General features: G+C 40.3%; 1 protein-coding gene across 1 annotated transcript in view; it reads left to right on the top strand.

The window, feature by feature from the left end:
* LOC310936788 (A-kinase anchoring protein 13) overlaps positions 1–22,617 on the top strand; it is an 80,843-nt gene that overhangs the window by 45,764 nt on the left and 12,462 nt on the right. Inside the window, exons 11-30 of the mRNA XM_083900935.1 lie at positions 88–437; positions 1,985–2,032; positions 4,243–4,420; positions 4,828–4,930; positions 7,402–7,444; positions 7,601–7,712; positions 10,609–10,768; positions 13,495–13,562; positions 13,675–13,741; positions 14,096–14,246; positions 14,504–14,616; positions 14,795–14,941; positions 15,163–15,419; positions 15,512–15,637; positions 16,058–16,175; positions 18,668–18,916; positions 19,043–19,119; positions 20,370–20,551; positions 21,425–21,507; positions 21,609–21,797. Of these exons, the coding sequence (XP_083757061.1) occupies positions 88–437; positions 1,985–2,032; positions 4,243–4,420; positions 4,828–4,930; positions 7,402–7,444; positions 7,601–7,712; positions 10,609–10,768; positions 13,495–13,562; positions 13,675–13,741; positions 14,096–14,246; positions 14,504–14,616; positions 14,795–14,941; positions 15,163–15,419; positions 15,512–15,637; positions 16,058–16,175; positions 18,668–18,916; positions 19,043–19,119; positions 20,370–20,551; positions 21,425–21,507; positions 21,609–21,797 (2,821 nt within the window). The remainder of the gene's footprint in view (positions 1–87; positions 438–1,984; positions 2,033–4,242; positions 4,421–4,827; positions 4,931–7,401; positions 7,445–7,600; positions 7,713–10,608; positions 10,769–13,494; positions 13,563–13,674; positions 13,742–14,095; positions 14,247–14,503; positions 14,617–14,794; positions 14,942–15,162; positions 15,420–15,511; positions 15,638–16,057; positions 16,176–18,667; positions 18,917–19,042; positions 19,120–20,369; positions 20,552–21,424; positions 21,508–21,608; positions 21,798–22,617) is intronic.

The following is a 22,617-nucleotide window of genomic DNA, read 5'->3' as shown; positions in this document are numbered from 1 at the left end:
CACTTTGACAGTTCCCTGTATTTGTATAATGCTATGCAGCAGGATTTTTGAAGAATAATATATATAATATAATATTTATCTCTGCAGAACGATGAGCAAGTGACAGGAGGAGACAGTACCAGCGAGGTCTCTGTCTCCTGCTCCTCCACAGACGACACTGCCAGCGTTGGTCCGTCCAGCTCCAGCCCTGAGTGCAGCAGCCAGGCCCTGGGCTGCAGCTGGAGCCCAGAGGAGGGCATTCAGACTGGGGCTACTACCTCTGTAGGACTGGAAGGAGGAGTAGGAGAAGCTGAAGAAGAAGCCAAAGATAGAGTGTCTGAGGTGCCGCGGCGCTCTTGTCTCTTCCGGACCAGCAACCGCTCCCTGTCGCCTCTTCGCCGCCACAGCTGGGGTCCTGGTAAGAACAACGGAGGAGACGCAGAGATGAACCAGAGGAGGTAAATTCTATTCTTTAAGATGAAGAGTTTCCAAATACACTGTGGATTAAATGTTGGATTTGGACTTGATTTCACGCAACGTTTGCTGCTGCTTTTTTTCCTGGTGTTAGGCAGTAGCTGTCAGTAATCCCAATTAGTACACTTATATTATTAGGCCATGTTGATGTAACTCCTTCTCTGTCCCTGAGTCTGATGTTGGTAGGGAGCTGTCAAAATTGTGCTTGCATGAGTACACACACACACGCATGCACGCAATGCGCAAAACACACCCTTAAAGATACACACTTGTTCACACTCAGCATTGTGTACAGTCGTCACCAGTTAACATGTACCATTTGACACTCGCGTTGACACACCAACCATGCTGGAACAGTGACATTGTGTGTCACTGGGTGTCAGCAGAGTAGGTGCCTGGCAATCAAAGGCCTGTGCCATGATGCTGCCGTGAAAACAGCTGCTGTTTTTATGATACTTGAGCTCAGCAGAAACAACCATCACCAACAATATTTCATCATTGCTCCGTGTTTACTGGGTTTTTTTTTTGCCAGGCAAACATTGTGACGGAGGCTGTTTGATCATTCGTCATTGATCTGTTGGATCTGTTTTTCTCAGATAGTTGGTTCGAGGCCAAAAGGTGGTCTGCAAGACTAGACAATACTGTTAACGCCTGCATGTGTTGCATTCAGCAGCACCTCTGTCATCCACAGACAGACAGTGAGCTGCAGATACTCTCATCTTAACCAGGATTTTTTATTGGGCTGTGCCTCACTGCCACTTGCCTCTGCCTCAAAAATTCAGCTCTTCACAGAAAACACCATTTTCTAACAAGAATTAAATTGGTTCAATTCTGTGTTTGTAACTGAAACTACAAATTTAACAGACGGCTACTGTGAGTTAAATTTATTTTTAACTGGTAGAAATTGTTTCTGCTCATATTTAGATTTAGTCTGCCAAATCTTGGAAGGACTCATAAGGGCTTTAAAGTATGTGTCAGTCAGTGAGACATACATGGCGTCATCACTTCCTGTTTCTGAGTCGTACCATTCTAATGTGTTGTCACACTTTAAAAACAATAATGAGCAAATACGTGTAATCCTTTGTCTGAGAAAAGCTCCTCTGTCTGATTACTAAGAACCTGCTGACAGTTACTTTATAGATTAGCATAAAAGCTACACTGAGTCTTGCTCTGTTCAAGGAAAATAAAGTCCACATTTCTCTTGTTGTGCACTTATAACTACCTGGTAAAAAAAAATACTCTTTGATTTTCTTTTCGTCTCGATGATAGACAAACTTTCTTGTCAAACTGTTGCAAGAAAGAAATTTTATTTCCCAAAATGTAGGTCCTATCTTCAAGATCGAGGCTCATGATAAATGTCATTGCGACTCGTAGTTAGAGCTGTGTTCAGTGAAGCTCATAGAGCCATGATTAAGTAAAATTGATTGTGCTTTGTTTGATTATGCTCTTCATGAATTGCCATCACCCCTCATATCCCAAATCATCTCACACATCATCCACTTCCTGTCTCCATCCCATCGATCACCTCCAGTTCCATCCGTAACCTGGGTGAAGGGAAGCTGACCTTTCACAGAAGAAGGTACTAATAAATCTTTATGTAATGAAAAAAAAGCCTCTTTCTGTGTAGCCTTTGTGGACCTAATACCTTTTAATGTATGCAGGACAAAGTGCTGCACTGTGCTCCATCCCTGCAGGCTATCGCTCTAAAAAATGTTGTTCTTTTCATTTGTTGGAGTGTGCATGATGTACTGTGGCAGTGGTAATAACAAGCAACCACACAGAAAGAAGGAAGTTGGCTCTGGAAGCTCACAGAACCGTCTCGGCCAGAGACCGAGAACAGGGTTTTTTTTTATTATAATGTAGTAACATGTTCCCATCTGGAATTTTTCAAGACATCAGTGGAGTTTTGAATTCAGTCCTAGATGAGACGGTGTCCCACAGCAGTGAAAACAGGACAGGAGATTTGCCCGTGCTGAATTGTTGGAGGTCAGCTCTGTAGCCTGAGCCAAACCCTCACTTTGGATTTGAAATGGAGGTTGCTGAATATGAAGAATGTCTTGTACCTGTAGCAGCATTCACGCGTCAGGTTTCAGCCTGTTGTGGTATGACTGCAGTGAAGCACTGGATAGGATCCTAGATGGTGACCTGTAGAGCAGTGGATCTGCAGAGAGTAGGTCTTTTGAGGTCACAACTTTTTACATCACATTTTTTTAATATGATACTATACCCTACCTACATTCTTTATATTATTTCTGAGGAATGCTGAATTCAGAGTTTTGTTTTTATCTATAATAGGGTGACTAAGGCTACTAAAATGTCTCTGCTTTATCTGTTTATAACCGCGTTTTTACTAATATCCTTTGAATTTTCTTAGCTTCATAAGCATTGGCTTAACATAGACTTCTGCATTTTAAACATTCAAAATTCAGGGGGGATACAGTATTTGCTAATGCAGATACACTATAGCAGGAACAGCTTATAATGACCATTAATATCAGCCAGCATTGGCTCTCTCTCTCTCTCGCTCTCTGCCTGGACATGGTTAACACATAATATGGCTCTTGGTCAAAGGCCTCTGCTCTTACTGGACCACATTTGTCACATTTAAAAACAAAGTTGCGCTGCAGCAGGAAATGATCACACATATTTACAGTGTGTGTGGTTAATGGTGTTAATGATCTACTTGAACGCTCTGAGCAGAAGTCCTCTCATCAGATTTCTGTGTAACTTCGTAAGCTTCGTTATTACTGTGCCATCCTTTCATCCCTCCTCTTGATTCCAGACTCTAATTTTCTGCTGAGTAATCACAACTTTTCACACTCAGCTGGTGTCCTCCTGATGCTCCCTACAGTCTTGATGTGGAAGTAGTAAGTTCCCTTAGGTCGTGTTTGTGTGCGCATGCTGCTTTTTTTTTATTTTTTGTGGTCTTCCAAAGAGCTCCAACCCTGTTCTACTTTGAATAGAAGGCATTTACATGCAGCTTGATTTGCATTTGTCGTTTTGGTAGGTCCAAATGTCGGTGTGCATATGACTTCCCTGCCTAGTCACTCAGTCGGCCAGTCGGTTTCTTCCAACAGCAGAGAGCTGCAACAGTGGCTGGTTTTATTTATGTCTCAGTATCGGGGACTGTCTGGTCGTACAGCGTAGTATGTAATAATACTGGCAGGATGGATGCCTTAATATGACAGATATAGTCATCTGCATTCACGGCCCGGAGGATAGGTGAGTGCTGCTCCATAGCTGGTCACTGATAATCACAGAGTCGTGATTCTTTGGGTCTAGTTTAGGTTAGTGATGTTTGAATGTGTTAGACTGATGATTTGCTGGATAATGGAGTGCCATACAGAGCCAAGGGCTTGGAGGTGGGAGAGATTTATTGGTGGAGTTTTAACTATCACAGAATCTGTCCTGAAGTGAATAGAGCTGCAGCCACGTAGCATAGCTCATCCTGAAATGTAGCCGTAGTTTACCTCTCCATAATCATTGTATTGGATTTTTCAAGGCCTCTTATTTCCAGTCATAGATTGATGTAATTGGCTTTGTAAATCAGACCTGCAGAGCTCTCTATGTTGATGCTGATGTTGGAAATCATTTGCACCTGCTTCAGCGGTAAATCTGCTGCAGAGTCTGGTGATAACTCAGCTGGCTAAACACTATGCAGGACCAGCTGTGTGTATGTCAACAGGTGCATTTGTGCAGGTCTGTGAGCCCTTCATGCAGCAGTAATTGTGCGTCACCAGAAAACAAGTGTTCAGTAAGGTCACCTCTTCCTTTTGTTTCTCCACACAGCTACAGTCTGGAGGGGCTCAGTGGAGGGCAGGAGGAACTGAGGGGCCCCACCACCCGAGGGCCTCGAATCCTGGAGCCCCCGAGGATTCCCCGACAGGACAGTGATGACAGGGGCTCACTGGTGTCTTTGACTGAGGAGCAGGAGGAGTTGGGGGAGCATGCAGGACTACATGATCTGGTCAGAAAGCACACACACACTTGTTACATTTGTCCTTTCAATGTCATATCTTCATCCTGTCGGACAGAATGGATTTGTAAAAGCTTGTACATAAACAAGACTCATAAACAGTAAGAGGAAATGTGAGACTGTTTCTGTTTGGGGATTAGAAAAGATTTAATAAACATTACCCTCCCCAGGCAGCTTCACTTTGCCCTGATTGAAAAAAACAACAACAACAAAAAAACAAATTGCAAACACAACATCACAAACCATTTTGTCTAATTTCCCCTTTAAGTTTAAAGTTCCTGTTTCCCGTTAAGCGCCCGCTTAATGTCTGGTTCCATGTTGCATCTGCCTTGTTTATTGTTCGTGTTTCCATACGGTGTCATGTGACCTCACGTTAAACCTTGTGTCTCCGTCTGCAGAAATCGAGGCGGTATCAGCCTCTGCGAAACAGCTGCTCTTCCATGACCCTGCCCCTGACCAAGTCTGTGTCCATGCTCACCATCAGCCAGAGAGATATTGATAGTGAGTGACCACTTTTTTTTACCTTTAGTGCTCACATTAGATTTTAGCTATTCAGCCTCATCAATCTCTACATCAATAGATGTCTTTCTATTATCCTGCTTTGAAAAGTTAGAAACTACAAGTAGCATAGTAAACAAAGTGGTAAATGTCTAAAATACAGATTTTTTTATAGACATTTTTCCTATAAATGTTTTTGATGGGTGCTTTTATTCCGTTATAACTGAACCACTTTAGACGAGGAGACCCAGTGGGCAGAGATATTTGAAAGATGAAGAATAAGTCTTTTGTTTTCCCAGTGACAGTCTCCCAACAGTGATGAATTTAAAGCTACATTTGTGAAAGAAAAGGGGTCATGTGGGGTAAAAAGTTTGTGAAATAAAATAAATGCCTTAGCTCTTAAACCATTTAATCTGTCAGCTATTAAAGTTCCTCTCTATCATCTTGTCAGCTCTACCTCCTTTTCTCCTTCATCACTACTTTCATGAAGAAACTTAATTTCATTAAGTGATCTTTTCAAGCACTGGTTCTTTCCTCCCTCCCTCCCTCCCTCTTTCTCTCCCAAGCGGTGGGACACCTGAGACGCAAGAGGCGAATTTCAATCTCTTTCAGCCTTTCCCCAATCCTCACCAAATCTAAGTCTCAGTTCATTTATGGGGATTCTTCATCTAGCAATGATGAAGATAACGTCAGTGAGTACTGTGAATGTGCGAAGCTGTGCACTAGCTCCTGTAGGAAGATCTTAGTGATGTCAACAAAACAAGACATGTTCCCATTAGTAGTAGATCTCTCCTTCACACTGCAACCAACATTTGTTGTATATTTACTATGTGAACATGTAAGAAGCGATAGCTCATCCTATTATGACACAGTTAAAATCTTACACACAATCCTCATAAAAAGTAGTGACTGAAAGTAATTGTTTTAACCTCTTTGGAGGTGTCAAAGATTTCTCGGACCACCACCAAAGTCAGCGGAAACAAAACAGGCCACGCTGAAAAAGTAATCCATAACATTTAACCACAAAATACTCCTAAAGGATTATATTGAATTTTCAAATAATTACGCATAAATATGCAGCATAGACTTTGCTCTGACCTTTCAGTTTGTTACAGTTATTCAATGGGTCAGAGCTCCCTAAAGGATTTATGTATTTGCAGTAATGGACACAAATACACTAAATACGCTCGAACACAACTAGATACTGAAGGAAGATAAAGCCCAAAGGTTCACATGCAACACACTTTTCATAAAGAACCTAATTACCGTCTGTATTGAGCCTGCCTGTAGTGTGAATGTGCAATTAGTTTGTAGCAAAGTCACGAGTGTAGATGCTGACACTAGGCTTTGTGTTAACAATTCCAGCGACAACATTAAATAACACCATGGCTTGCCTTGTCCCCGTACCAAGCCTATTTAGCTGACCTTTTCTTAGAGTAGCCTCTGCATTTGTCCCCCTTGCGAAACAAAATGATCACAATCAGCAGAGAAAGATGGAAAAAGAATGATCATAAACGCGACAGGTGAACTGAAAGAAGCACTTTCCTGCAGATAAATGTGAGTCTGTCACCTTTACTCAAAGACGCTGAGCCATTCCTTCCCTTTTCTTATCTGTGAGATTTTTCCATTAGTGTTCTCTGTCTCCTTGACTATGTTGCTAGCAACACACACAGGCCAAAACTTTGCCCTCATTATCCTGTTTTGGGTTTGACATTCTGATGCAGAGCAGGCGAACCATGCTCTGCATTTTTTCTTGTGTTTGTCAGACTATTTATTATGATGTGAAGAATAGATGCCTCTTTATAAGTAATAATACCAACATATTGTAATATGTGCTTTTGTTTACTTGTATATTATTATTATTTTTCATTATACTGAATTATGAGTCATCAGATTGAACATCGATAGTCACTAGAGCCAGGGAATCAAATGGAATGGATCACAAGTGTCAGTGCAGCCACACACTTTTTGGAACCAGTACTTTGCAGCAATTAGGGCACTGGATCTAAAAGCACAGTTGGCTTCAGCTTTATGCCTTATTTTCTTGCCACCCTTTTGAGTGCCAGAGCAATTTTTATTTTCAGCCTCCACACAGGCTTGACAAGGGTACCTAAAGGTGAAGTACATTGCTCAAGGGCATTAGTCTCTTCCTTGTCCACTTCTTGTAACCATGACATGAATTAAGAGCCTTCTGGACAAAGGAAAACATTTTCTTTTTTTAAATATTAGGTCAGAAAATCATTCAGCTACATTGACTTCAGGGGAAACAGTGATGGCTTGTGAGGTCAAGATTCAAAGATTTGAAATTCAAAAATATTGTCATACGTAAAATTCCTTATACAATTATTTCTTCGCCTTCCACTGTACCCAATCGGCAAAATAGACAATCTTCAGCTTCAGTTATAGATATAGATAATTATATGTCCTGTTTATACTGTCTTCTGAGCTCACATACATTCCTATTTCTTTTGCAGGTATGAGGTCTTTTTCCAGCAACTCTGGGTCACTAGCGTACAGGTCAGTCCACCTCTGCGCATACACATTACCAATCAACAGTTCTTTTGTTTGTTTGTTTTTCTCTCTTTGCTGCATTAAATACACTTATATTTCAGAGGAGGTATTCGTTAAGATTTCAGCTTTTTAAGGATACGACTCTGTTTATATGTCTTCCAGTATATCGGAGGAGGAGCCTGGGCCTCTGCGGACTAACACTGAGGAGAAGAGTGTGACCAAAGTCAGCCGAACCTTCAGCTACCTCAAGAACAAGATGTACAAAAAGACCAGGGTGAGGGAATGTGGAGATTTAGTCCACTGTAATGCAAATGTGGCAAGATGTTTTTAAGCTATACTATATTTATTATACTTCACTATATTTAATTTAGGGGTTCTCAGAGCAGAGCCTCCATGTCTGCAGTGTTTTTGGTCAAACTGCAGTCTCCTTTTTTTAGTCTTAGACATTTATTTGTTCACGCAAGGATGGCTGAACACCAGGCTGCTTTTCAACAACTCTCTACTCCACGTTTACACACATTCACTCTGGAAGCTGTCCAGAGCATGTTCTTCTGTTGGTCTCTGAATAGCCTCAGTTACACCGCTGGGGGGTTAAGTGTCTTGTTCTTGGAAAAGTCAGTGTTCTTTGGAACTTCTACCACTCAGATTTACCCTATTGGTTTGTTATTATGTCCCATATCTCACAGACCGGTATATCAGGTGTAAGATGTGATAAAGGCCCTCGTTCTTTTAGAGACAGTGCAAGACCATATTCTTGGATTTTCTTATCAGCATGTAGTAAAAAATGGTGTCAAAAAGAAGAATTACTCTGATATGCTGCAGGTCTTAAAGTCTTAAACACAACTGAATTCATTTTCCTTAAAAATCCCTTAGAAGTCAAAAAAATTGCATATCATTTACATAAATTAATTCCGAAATCCTAAATATTTTCCAGGCAGTTATGTTAGTAATGTTTCTGTATCTAATTACAAGCTGTCAGGATATTTTACACAGATGTAAATTAAACGTGGGACTGTTTTCAGCAAAGAGAAAACAGTTCATTTACATGCTGCTTAAATGCTATGTAGTAACACAAAGCCATTTCAACCTGGTTTATCATCATACCTGCTATAAAACAGCGTTTTGGTCTTAAAAAGTCTTGACTTTACCATTGTGAACTGTTTAAATGGAGATATATTGATAATGAAAGTTCTGCATGTTCTGTAAATGTGCAACTCTTGCAAAGAGGCACGGGGAGAACAGGAAGTAAAACAGGAAGACAGGGCTGGCTTGTGTTTTATAATCTCCCCTTTTACTTTATTTATTGCTTGGTTTTTGAAGTGACAAGTTTCTGCGAGAACTTGTCTATGGCTGCTCTCTCCTCATAAAAGGTCAACATGATTTGTCACAGTCCCGTGGAATCCAAGGCATTAGCAAAGTGTTGATGTTCAATTTAGACTCACTTTGGCTGCAGTAGCCCTCGTTAGTGTTATTGGACTGTACCCATAATTGACAAATTATTCAGTGACAGTTAAAGTGTCTCTTTCTCGCTCGGAAACCAAATCCAACACGTTGACTTATCTATCTTTGTTTCTGGATTTACTGCACCGAAAGTGTTTCAGAACGTTATCAAAAGTGTGAATGTTTCTGGAGGAAATGGTGTGCAATGTTGTCATAGCGCTTGTACCAGACGAAGGGTCATTGCAGAAATAGCGCCTCCGGTAAATGTCTAGTCACTTCCCTATTCAGCCTCAGTGCTGATGGTAGAGTCAGACACTCTGCCACATCCAGGGATGGTTTACAGGCGATTCATAAGGAGCCATGGCCTATCACTCAGATGGAAGACTTGGCTGGAGGTAGGCTAATTGAAAGCTCTGGTTTTCCAGTCAAATTGCAGAGAATGAAACTGTCAAATTATCATGTTAAAAGTGATCTGTGTTTCCTTCAGAGCTCGTCGTCTTCCTCTGAAGTCATTGCCTGTTACATTATGTTCCGCTGCAGCATCTTTTTGTATAATTCTCTGGTTTAAATTTCACAAGTGATCACTTTTCCTGCTGTGTTTGCTTTTAACCAAAAGAAATGTGCTTTGAATCCTCGTTTGCTTTCTGTTTTTTTAGTTCTGCGTATCTCAACTTTTTTCTTACTGCCGTGAAGAACACTTCATTTCGCTTTTATTTCATTGACATTTTTTCCACAGTGTGCTTCACCACAGGTTAGACATCTGTGAGGAAGAAAAGAAAGTGACAGAAAACAAACACGCAAGTGTTTTAATAGATGCAAACATGTTGACTTGCTGTGGTCCCGTCAACTTCATGGCATCTTGAGTTGTTTGAACCAAATGAGCCCTATTATGTCAGAGCTTTGTGGTGCCCTCAAACCAAAAGGCCCTGGGCTGGTCATTAAAAGGAGCTGGAAAATCCATTTTCCCATTTCCTTTGGGTTTGGGTGGAGGCTCTGTGATGTAAATCCAAGAGAACAAGAGCTCTGTTCTTCTCAGCATCACTGTATAGGATTGTGATTCAGCTCAGTATACAGATATGACCAACAGCTGTGGATGACCTCGTCCATTAACGCCAAGGCAGCAGAAAGAATCCCCTGTTAGGGAAAGGTCAAAGATTTGATTCCCAGACAGCATGACTCCCGCCGGTAGTCACACATCCTGCAGGAGTATCTCTCAGTGCCCAGTCATCTCAAGATGGTTAGAATATGTTTTGCAGTAGCTGTTAGACGACCACATTAGGCAAACTTGCCAAAACTTGTTTACACTGCTTACTGTGACCTTTAGTATTATAAACAACTGCTAGTAGTACTGTCAATTTTTATCAAATAATATGTGTCTTAAAAGGATAACTGCTGGGCCTTTAGACAAACCAGCCAAAAAAAGTGGCTTCAACCGTTTAGAACATTTTTTTTTTTTTAATGAGAAAAGCTTTTTGTCATGCATCACTTTATATGCAAAGCTCCCCGCTGTGTTGTACATCAAAGTAATAATGTTGCTCAGCTGGATTCAGATTGGAATTTAACATAAACAACTGCACCAACACTGAGACGTTTTCTGGTAAATATGCCTAATATTAATTACAGTATCTTTTTCCTCGGCATCTAATTGGCTGGAATAAAAAAAAAAAGTAATTAATGGTGTAAATTTCATAGAGAGTGCTGGGTTAACGATGATATTTCCATCTCTGCAGGAAAAGGACAGAGACAAAAGGGAGAAAGACAAGGAGGGCAAGGAGAAGGACAAGAAGACAGCAAACGGTCACGTGTTCACACCGGTTGGCTTGGGTCACACAGCTCAATGTTACCAGTGCAATAAGTCCTTCACCAGCAAAGACGCTTTCCACTGCACAAGTAAGCACCTTTGTTTTTGCATTGTTCTTGAAGCATTCTTAAACAGTTACTGCAATCCCAGTTCAAAACACTGCATCAACATGGTTCAGGAATGTTTTACAGATTTGACTTCTTACCTAAATAAGACTCTGCATTTATACCGTTAGTTACACTGTGTTCATTCACATAAACCTCCACATACAAAGCTGTCCCACTGTTTACATTTTATAGACCTTGAACCTATTTGATTCATTTTCACACATTAGCAACTGTGGAGATTGAAAGTGAACATGTATCTACTGTACTGTAGAGCAGCCGTGGAGAATTATCACATTATGAGAGAGGACGACAAGGAGACATTAACAGACTGTAAAAACTTTTAATGCGTTAAATGTCAATTGATATAGTGAGAGAGTGAGAGCGTTGAATAACCTTGGCTAAAGCTCTCTGTTTTGCCTCCCTGTCTGTCTGGTATCAGTCATGTATATTTAAATGTCTTCTGTTTTCCTTCTCCTCTGGTCAAGATGTTTCTGAGAGGGGTACAGATGCTTTTTATGTTTGGCATTGTTCAGTATTTTTGATGCTCATCAGCAAGCTACTCTCTGCCTGCTCAGCTGACATCCTGTGTGCTGAAATGCTACTTTTTATTACTATTATTGGGTGGGTGGTGGAACCGACTAAACACAGAACCAAAACAATAAACACCTTTAGCGGCCATTCACAAAGCATTTGTTTTGTGAATATCTGGCTCTGTCATTGTTATCAATGAAACCAGTATCACACAATCTCTGATGACACATCTTGGTCATTTCATATCTAAATTTAATAAATTTCTTACATAAATGCATGCAAGATCTCAGCATTGTCAGAAACACAGTAACCTATACTGTGTATACTAAATTTAAATTACATGCATATATAATATATATATACAAATATGAATAAAATAAATAAATAAAATATTATTGTAAAAATATTATTAAAATAAAAATATTATTATTATTATTGTATTTTATTTTATTCATATTTTTATACCAACTCTTATGTCTATTACACTTCTTGTTGCTTTTCCCGTACTATCCAGGAGCCCGGGATCAATAAAAATACTGTACATCATTAGGCATGAATCCTTTTACAGTAAAAGCCCAGTCTGTTCATTGGGACCTGACATATTTAATTCAATTATTAATTTATCAATTTATCATTATTCAGTAACAACAACAATCCCAATAATAAAATATAATGTATAACACACACAACATTACTTATTTATGTCACTATTGACCCCCCCAAAAAAAAATTTGTGGTGGTGTTTGTCAATAAATCATCATTAAAAATGTGAGCATGTCATTGTCTTTGTTAGAAAAAATAAATAACAAACGCGTCTAGTAAAACCTTCTACTGGTGCTTGTATATTAGCAGTTGGCTTTAAACGGCTCGTAGCAGCTGTCTAAAGCAGCCTCATGACCTGTATGTAGTAGTTAAACTCCCTGAAGGCTTTTGTCTAATGTCCCAGTCAGACTTTTATTACAGACAACAAAACTGTTTTTGCATTGTTTCCCTCTGAAGCAGCATCGGTAGCCCTAAAGAGGATGTTGTTTATTGCACAAGCCTCCAGCGCAATCCCAGAAAGAGCCTCAAAAGCAGAAACTAGTTCTGCAATAGATCGCAGCAACACAGCGACCCTCTCAGCGGTCTGCCTCACATACTTGAGTTTGGACTAGTACAGCGCTTGTTGTGTTCAGTCCTTCTGGTTCCTATTGTTAGAGCCACTGACATGTTGGAGGGTGTTTTGTTCGGAGGTTTGTTCTTGCAGATGTCTGGCTTGTGTCCATTCAGCGCACAAATAGTGATCCTTTGTCTCAGATTAGCTGGAATTAGTTGCACATCCACAAAACAAGAGCAAAATAGCCCAAGAGAGACTCTTTAAGATGAGAACATCTCTGCGGGGATTTAAAGGTTTATTGTGTGGGTTTAACTTTGACATATAAAACAAAATACAAGGTAGATTTATTATTATTTACCTAAATGTCGTGTTTTGTAGAGAAATGGTACATGGAACTACAAATGGAAAGTGTGACCCTAACTGGATTCCTACTCTGTAACACAGACTTTCCTCAGCTTTATTGTAACTGTAGGCTTGTTGATGTAATCCTGAGAGCGGAAGTGTGGTATGCTTTTTAGCGCAAATGACTACATCATATAGTGAGTTTGTGGTTTTCACTTGTGCAAACATGTCTCTTTAAAACAGCTCTGTCTCCTGGAAAAAACCTCTCTTTAAAGAACCATGTGAAGATTTTGACAAAACCAGATATAGTTGTTCCTCTTACTAAAAGTTCACTTGTAAAAGGGAAACAGAGAGGTTTCTGTTTTTACACTCTTTGTAAAGGACAACTGAAGACCAAATGGGCTCAGATCATATTTTAGGACTCTTATTTGTTGATCCTTGTTCCAGAATGGAGATCTGGGAATGTTTACATAATTGAAATGTTCCCATGCAACCCAGTTTTTGTGCTGATGTGTCATTCCTTTTTTCACCCCCTTTGTCCATGTGAAGTATTACCTCTCGATTGCATCACATACTCTGCTCCAGTCTGGCTTTCATTAGTGGGCTGGTGGAGTTTCCTGGCCGGCTATGAAAACCAGTCAGAATTTATTGCCCCCACCTTTCCACAAACCTTCAACACCCCCACCCCCGTCACCAGACTCGTATTATTCACTGAGTGCTCTGTTGCTTTTCTTTCCAGACTGTAATGTGTCTGTCCACAAGGGCTGCAGAGACAGTCTGCCTGTTTGTGCCAAGGTGAAGATGAAGGTAAACATTCCCTGACAGTTACTTTACCACTGACTGTAATATTCTGTTGTTTTGCAGCTAAAATTGATTTGAAGTCATCTTTTATTCTTTGATGCTCTGTTTCTCTGGCTAGTTGCCCAAGCAGCAGTTTGTGGTCCCAGATTCAAGCTCATTCCCTACAGTCACGATGAGAAACAAATGTGAGTGTCAAATTAAAAGGCTTTACCTCTGGTACATCGTAGCCCTTAACCATTTACCGATCCATGATTAAAATTGTTAGTAAGTGTTAGTTAGTTTGCACTCTTAAGGACATAAACTAGTTTATATTGTTATGGCTACTGACTGGAAAACTCATCAGGTTCTCAGGTTATGATATAAAGTAAACAGAAGTTTCAGCGCAGCATTCCTTTCTTCAATTTGCGGATATTACCAGTATCTTTCATTTCAGTAATACATGTATTTCTCGGTCAGATTAAAAGAAATGAATAGACCCTTAAGTCTATACTCGAAAAGAGGCTGCTGCTGACTGTCCTGTATGTCTGTCTCTTGTCCAGCTGGTGGGACGAGGGAGCGTCCCTGGTCAGCCATCTTATGCCCTGAAGATCACTCTTCTTTGATGATCCCATCGTCACGGAGACCCACGAGCATAATGGCTTTCCACGGCAACAACCTGTCCAAGAGCCTATCCATAAGCAACATCGCTGGGTGAGGTGGCATCTGTGTGTATATATGTATATATATATATATATACATATATACATGAAGCGGATTGAAGAACCTCAGGCGTTCAAAGTTATCATATAGAATTGTTAAGTCTTGTGTGTTAGTGACTTTATTTGGCCACTGCATCCGCAGTGCATTGTGTGTGTTCAGTCAGACTAGTGCATATCTATGGTTATAATTTGTTATGAAGCAACATTGTTAATTGAACCTTTTTTTATTATTATTATTATATCCATCAGTCCCATGTTCGATGAGATGCCCATTAAAGGCCTGCGGTATCTCTCCCAGTCCACCGACTCCCTCAACAGAACCAATCAGGTCACAGAGTCCATGGAATCTCTCACTGATGAAGGTAGATTTAAAAAAAAAATGTTTGTTTTTTAACTGTAACTGAGCTTGCAAATAACCAGTGTGAGTGAAAGGTGTAATACTATGAAAAAAATAAATATGTGCATGATGATTTAACATTATTAAAATCTGAATTAGAAATCTGCTTCAGATTCTAAGTGCAAGCTGTGTTGTTGGTGCAGGGACGGAGATGATGGACGGGCAGCTGATGGGAGAGTTTGAAGCGGAGGCCAAGGACCTTGAAGCTGATTCCTGGAGTTTGTGTATGGAGCAGCAGTACTTGCAGCAGCTGGATAGGGAGCTGGTGAAGAGACAAGACGTTATTTATGGTACATCTCATTACCACACAAGACTCTTTAATAGATGTTCTCTATAGATTAGAGTGACAACTACATGTGAAGGAAAGTTGTGTTGATGACTTGCAAAATCATTTTATGAAAACAGTGCATCTCATTGAAGGCTTCTGAGATTGAGATATCATATTATTGATAAACATCTGTGGAAGGTGTGAACAAAGTGTGAACTCTCGCTTCCTTTGCTTGTCCTCCAGAGCTGATGCAGACAGAGGTACACCACATCCGCACGTTGCGCATTATGTCAGAAGTTTACAGTAAAGGCCTTCAGAAGGAGGTGCAGCTCGAGCTCCAGACGGTGGAGAAGCTGTTCCCCGCTCTGGACGAGCTCTTGGAGTTCCACACGCAGCACCTCATGCGCCTCCTGGAGAGAAAAAGAGAGTGCCAGCTGGAGGGGGGAAGCCTGGAGGGAGCATTTATCATCAACAGAATAGGAGACATCCTTGTCAACCAGGTCAGAGCAGGGATGGACTGGTGGGTTTGAAATACAGGTTCTTGACTGGTGTAGTGTGGATGTTGAACAATGTTTGTCAAACTCTGCTCTAGTTCTCAGGATCTAGTGGTGAAAGTATGAGGAGGATTTACGGACGATTCTGCAGCCGCCACAATGAAGCTGTCAACTTTTATAAGGACCTGCTGACCAAAGACAAACGCTTCAAAGCCTTTATCAAAGTAAGGCCTTCATTATTTATCATGCTTTTGTTTGAGTCTCACCATAGTGTTTCATCTACAGTCTCATCTACAGTAATGCACATTTTCTCTGCCATTTAGTTAGAGTTCTAACTTCCCTCATATATATTTAATCTTAATGTACACTCATTTCAGTCAGTGCATGTATTTACATTTGTGTAAATACCTAAATATACAGTGCTTGAGAATGTTTATCCTGATCATGGAGGCTTTGTTGCCTCTGGACTTGTTTCTCTGTCACACACATCACAGTAAACACTATCGAAAGTACAATTATACTGTTGTTCTTCAGCAAATGTGTTTCAATTGTTTCTCTGTGGTTGTTTGAAACCTCATCTTGTTATGAGCCTGCTGTTGGATATGTTATCCTAAATCACCTTTTGTTTGATTTTTTTTTTTCAGAAAAAGATGAGCAGCAGCATTGTGCGGAGACTTGGTATCCCAGAATGCATCTTGTTGGTGACCCAGAGGATAACAAAGTACCCGGTGTTGATTCAGAGAATGCTGCAGCACACGAATGGTTAGTTTCATAACTACACTCTTAGAAATAAAAGTGCTAAGTAGAACCATATAAGCTTCTTTGGCTTGTCCTCATAGGAGAACCCTTTTTGGCTCCAGGTAGAACCTTTTTATAAAGGTTCCACCAAGAACCATTTTAAAACCCTTCATTCAGGAAAGGGTTTTTCAGAAGCAAATGGTTCCAGGTAGAACCTCAGCCCTTGTAGAAGGATCCTTTGGGAACCCTTATTTCTAAGAGTGTAAGCAGAGAGGCAGATTATTAAAATATGCTATATGTATCGATACACAGTAAAAAGATACATTTTAAATCATAGTTTTTTTTTGAAGGAAATACATTTTCATATTCAGTCTCATTAAATGTAACTTCTCAGCATGTGAGCTGCATTGATTATGGTTTGATCTAAAGTATTTTTACATAAACCAGTAATGCATACAAGACCAATTAATGCATTAGAATGTATGAAGTGTTGCTGCTTTATAGATACATAGAGAAACAAGTTGCTGCACATCTAATAGTTTCAGTTGCGGTTCAGCCGAGTTTATTAGTAGCACCTCATTACACACCAAAGCATCACTTGTTTTAGGGAAACGTTTTTCACAACATATTTGCTCTTGTCAGTCAGTTGACTGTGTACACTCTCTCTAATCCTTCCTCAAAGTGGGGTGGGCAAGCTCTGACTTAATCCCCAAGGTGCCTCAAGAATACCCTCACTTGCCAAGTGTGATATAGTCCACATGTATGTATGTGTGTGTGTGTGTGTTAGGATCCTACCAGTTAAAGTTAATATTTTGGTGCGTTGGGAGAGTGACGTACAGAAGCTTTAGGGGCAAAATGTTTCATTTTGGGGCAAAAATGTTACATGTTTGGTTCAGGTGAATAATAGCAAAGGGAAATACAAAATAAAGACATAAGAACTCTGTGGCTGAATCTCTCAACTCAAAGAGGATGAGCTGTGATTGATGAAGAGACTGAGAGAAGAGCAAATACTGGATGAACTAGAGTGGCAAAACATTTTTTTATGAATACAGTTAAAACACAGTTAAAACATACACTTAATTTCCCTCTTGCAGAGGCCCAGACATCAGAGTGGTATTGATCGTCACTCTTCTCTTTAGTTAGTCAGATAAAGGAGATGCTACAGCCAGGGGCAAATGGGCTTACTCTGTCTTCATCCGAGGGCAAAGGCACAATAAAAGCACAACTTTTCAATTTCATTTTTGTGTGTTTTAAACATATAAGACATAATCTTAATTTTATAGTCTTCAAAATTGATTTTCTTCAGACTGTTTCCAGTCTCTTGGGCTAAGCTATGCTAAGCTACCACCTGCTGGTGATCTCTCACTTTAAGTGTACAGATAATTTTATATACATATATATTCCAAATTGTCAATTTAATTGTCCGATAATGGAAAACTATGTTCTCTTGCGGCTTCTTACTTTGAGCCGTGGGCTCTTCATTAATCGCTAATGTTACAGAGAAATGTGCAAAACCTGAAACCGCTGAACTGGCCCTACAATTATCGACTGACAAGTTCAGTACAAGAACACAGCAGCTTTGAAATGCTGATTAACCACAGATACAAAAGGTCAGGTGAGAGATCCCCAAATAACCAAACTAAATTCAGTTTTCTGTTCCTCTGTTTTCCCCTTTGCGTTCTGACCACAATGCAGTTCAAAATGTTCCTGTTATAAGCAGTAAGAGAGAAAAAAAAGATCCAGAGTCGGTCATAAATATTAATCAGTGTGCATTGTGCAGCCCATTATACTCTACATCCTACAATCCCATTAACTTGTGTTGAATGGACCTTTGCAGGAAAATGGAAACACTTTTTTAGAGACTTGTAAAAAGAAAGATATCTTCAGAATAATATTTTAATTAACCAAAATAGCATTAACTGTTCAGTCACTGTCAGTGCATCGAGTGTTGCATACAAATGACTTGAACCGATTTGTAAGAGCAGAGAGCACTGATTATTTCTGAGGTGCATTCATCTTTTTTCACAAGGAATTTCTGCCCCATTCTCAAGAAGAAGGAATGTGGGGCAAACAATTATTAAAAATGTGGTGACCTTAAATTCAGCTGAGGCACAGCTCAATCTCAATCTTTTTTAGCTCAAAATGATACAGGAAACGGATCAGAATAAGGGGCTCGACTCAGGACTCCTTAAACTCGACTATTACCAGTTTCATTACTCCCCGCAAGCAAGTGGGAATGCAGTTAAATGTCAAACGGGTACCAAAATTTCACTGCACCTTCTGCTCTACATAAACTCGGTGCCATTTCACCCATCTGGTTATAGAGAGCCAGTCGGAAGCCATTACATTTCCAAATGTACTTGTAATAGAGCTCACCTGCACTTCTGATAAAAATTAATCAATCAAACTGCTTTGATTTTTATCCCATTGGTAAAGAAGTGCACGGTTAAGTGTCATATTGTCTGATAACCTAACCTGAGCCTTTTGTTCATGTCTGCTATCCCACACGCTGACAGAGAACGAGGAAGACTTTGACGACCTCAATGACGCCGTTAAGATGGTGAAGGAGGTGATTGCAGCAGTCGATAGCAAGGTGAACGAGCATGAGAAAAAACGCCGCCTTAAGGACTTCCACTGCCGCATGGACAGCAAGTCCATCATGATGATGAAGAACGGCCAAATCTTTGCAAGGGAGGATATGCTGCGGAGGAGGCTGATCCACGACGGAGCGCTGCAGCTGAAGAACAGCCAGGGAAGATTAAAGGGTGAGGATGCTTACTCATGGTCTCACCGTTTGACATGGCTGTCTCATTCTTTGTAAACACTGACAATATAGAATATATTCTCTCTCATCCAGCCAAAACTACTTTTTTTTCCCATTGATCTTCCAGATGTCCATGCTCTGCTCCTGTCGGATGTCTTTGTCTTCCTCCAAGAGAAAGACCAAAAATATGTATTCGCCATGCTGGTAGGATCCTGCTGTTATCTTTGTTTCTCGCTCTCCTTTCACCTCTTAGTCTGTCTCTTTACTCTATTTCTCCTATTTTCCTGTCTTTATCGTTTCCTTACTTTTCACCAGTAAAAGAAGATTTTTGAGACCACTGCCAGAGATGCTGTGCTCATATTTTCCTATCCCACTGTTACTGTTTGTATTTGCTGTCCCTCTTGCCATTCTCATTGTCTAACACTACCTGCCTCTTGCTAGCCTCAACTAATAAAGCTGATCTGGCCCTGGGCATCCAACCCAACTGTGATAAATCATATAGGTGTAGAGTAATTTCTTCCATGTTAGCCCTAAACTCAACCAGTACCTCAGAAATTAGGTTTATTAGGACCACGTTTTGTTCTCAAACTGACATCTGGTCCTAAAAAAGGTCCTAAAATGTAACAATGCAAGTACACACAAACACACAGTCTCCCCTCCTCACACTCACATACACACATGCACAAGGGGGATAGAATAGAGGCAGGCCTTCGGCATAATAATCACATCCACTATTAAAAAGGACCCTGTGTGAGTGAGTTTTAAATCTGTTGACACTGAATAGAGGAAGAACATGTTGTTTTACATGAATTGCAGCCATGTGACCATGGGAATGAGCTTCAGATCTGCAGTTTTACAAACAGTACACTGAGTGAGTAGCAACAAAAGCAAAGGCCACACTACCTGGATCGGAGATACTGTCTGTTTATGTGGAGCTGTAGCTGATGTCAAAATTCAGCAGCAAGGGTCAATTCAGGAATGCTTCTCTGCTGAGCTGCAGTCGAGTTAAGAATGTATTTCGGTACAGAGATCTCTTTCTTCAAACCTCAGACAGGAGACTGCTGGAAAAGCGCAGGGATGTGGTCAAACAGAACAGGAATTTAATAGTGGTTTGTGGTGTTGCTGGACTAAAAGGTGCTGATGTTGTCGATTGTGGACGATTGTTGGACACGTAATGTTATTTTATTTTTTGTCCCCTTTATTCCACTTCTGTCCGTCCTTGTCTATGTTTGTCTGCCTGCTTTTGTTTTCTGTCTTGCTTTCCCTCCCGTTTTCCTTCTCTCCTCACATAATTATCATCCTTCTCTCCCTCCCTCGCTCTTGTGCTTCGTCACCATTTCACTTCCCTCCCACTCTCTTCCCTGACCCTCCCAGTGTCATCTTTCTTTTTCTTTCCATTCTCCTCCCTTGTCATCTTCATCAATCCCTCCCCTTCTTCTCCACCTCTCCCGTAGGATCACCGCTCCACGGTCATTTCCCTCCAGAAGTTGATCATCAGGGAAGTCGCTAACGCAGAGCGAGGCCTGTTCCTCATCACGGCCGGTATTGAGAAGCCGGAGATGATAGAGGTCCTCGCCAGCTCAAAGGACGAGCGCAACACCTGGATGCAGTTCATTCAGGAAGCTATGCAGTCAATGTAAGTAGTAGCTTGACTTGGTATTGTGTATTTATTGCCCTTGTCAGTTAACTGTGCTCCTTTGGTTGTTCCATTACCATTTTTTTAAGTCCAAGCTTTACCTTAGCATTTAAGTCCACACCTAGATCCTGGCCTGACCTGCCCATTTACTCTCAATCATAATACTGATACTGAAAATCAATCTCTCCTTTTAAACTGCTTTTCGTTCAAGTCTTGCGTCGCAGAGTTCAATGACGTTACACTTGTGTTGTAACCCAGGAGTTAGACAGAGCCCAAGACACCAGATAGTAATATACGGTAAGCTGCGACAGAACAGTGTGCTGTCGGGAGGATTAGCACTCTACTACCTGGGGATGGGATGTACTCAGACACAGTTAAATGCTGGATTGGCTTCAAGGACAGCTTACTATAAGCAGAGGATGTTTTCCGGTACAGCCAACAGCGAGAAGAGACCTATAATACTGTGTAGCTCTTTTTCCCTGTCTGACTTCCATCACAATATACAAAATGTGATCAAGCTATTGACAGGAATTCAAAATCATTTAATTATGGTTGCCTTACAGTATACTCAAGGGCACTTAAAAAGGTAAATGGTGAAACAAAATTTTTTTTTTAATAAAAATCAACCAAAGAGAAAAAAAATCTGTAAATAATTCTTTAATTTATATATTAATTGATACGTTCAGGGTCATTCTGTGCTGAAATATTAATGTTGTAAGTGTTGCTGAATTATTATATTCATTAAAATTATATATATTAACACTTTGTTGTTACAGGTAGTGAAGACATACAAATTGTGAAGATTTTGAAAAATCTTTGCAGATTTTTTTTTTTTTCAGTATTATTTAAAGCTCTGGATTTTTGGTTCTACAGGGAAAAGGATGAGGATGAAGGGATTCCCAGTGAGACGGAAGATGACAAGAGACAACTGGAGACTAAAGCCAAAGAGATGAGAGGTGAGAGGAAAAACTGGGATGAATTTGCTCCTAATATCACAACATGTGTTCCTCACACTCTCTCTCTCTCGTTTTATGCCTGTCTGTCTCTGCCTGGTCAGATCTGCTGAGGCAGAAGGATACAGAGATCTTGTCTCTGTTGGAGGAGAAGGTGCAGCTCTTTAGGGGAATGTGGGAGGGTTTGAATCCGACCGTCGAGGCCTGCCAGCCAGTTGAGCCTTTCTTCAGATCAGCCAGTAGCCTGGAGCCAGCCAGGGGGGCATCCATCATGAAGGATGCCCTGCAGGAAGGTAAGACAGAAAGAGAGTGTTTATCATATATGTGCTCCAGATCAATTACGCATTGGGCAATCTGCAGTACAGCAGAATGTGAATAGTGAATATATATGTGTGTATATATATATATCTATATATCACAGCAGTGCTTTATTTAACTTTTTATCCACATATTTTATGGTAACATTGAGAAAACTGAAGAGGCAATATGTCACCTTTTGTCACCTCAATATGCCATCATGTGAGCTTTTCATCAATGTATACATTGTATGTTTTGCTTTCAAACAGTATAATGTTGCCAGTCACTAAGAGCACTGGCTTCCGTCTTTTTTTTTTTTTTTTTTTTAATTAACATTTTTGGCTAATTGGCACCTATAAAAATATCCAAATGATCTTTGACCAGTAGCGGTTTGCAATGTACTAATGGGTGAATAGATAATCCTAAATCCTAAAAATGCAGAGAAGTTATTTCGCCACATAAGTCGCACTGAATGCAAAAATGTCCAGTTCATGTGTTCTAATCTGGTTGCATTATTACCACAAGGAAAATATGTACATTCTCAGGGAAAATCAGCAAACACCTGCTACCCCATTTATCAGGTGGGTGGTGGTTCCTCAGAACAGAGGTTTAAAGACTGTAGAGGATACAAACAACAGTGAATAAGCAAAACAGATCCACTGCTACTAACATCTCCTTAAAAAGCACCATTCTACCATTAGTTTTAGTTTTCATGTGAAAGGTTCCACCCCAACAAGTGTAGTAGTAGATGACCAATAGCTAGACCGGATTACTTTGTAAAATAAAGAAAAGTTGTTTGTAGCAAAGAAAGACACC

The sequence above is a fragment of the Microchirus variegatus genome (assembly GCF_963457635.1).
Source record: "Microchirus variegatus genome assembly, chromosome: 14".
Lineage (NCBI taxonomy): Eukaryota > Metazoa > Chordata > Actinopteri > Pleuronectiformes > Soleidae > Microchirus > Microchirus variegatus.
The sequence above is the reverse complement of the archived record's forward strand: the minus strand, read 5'-3'. Positions and strand labels throughout refer to the sequence as shown.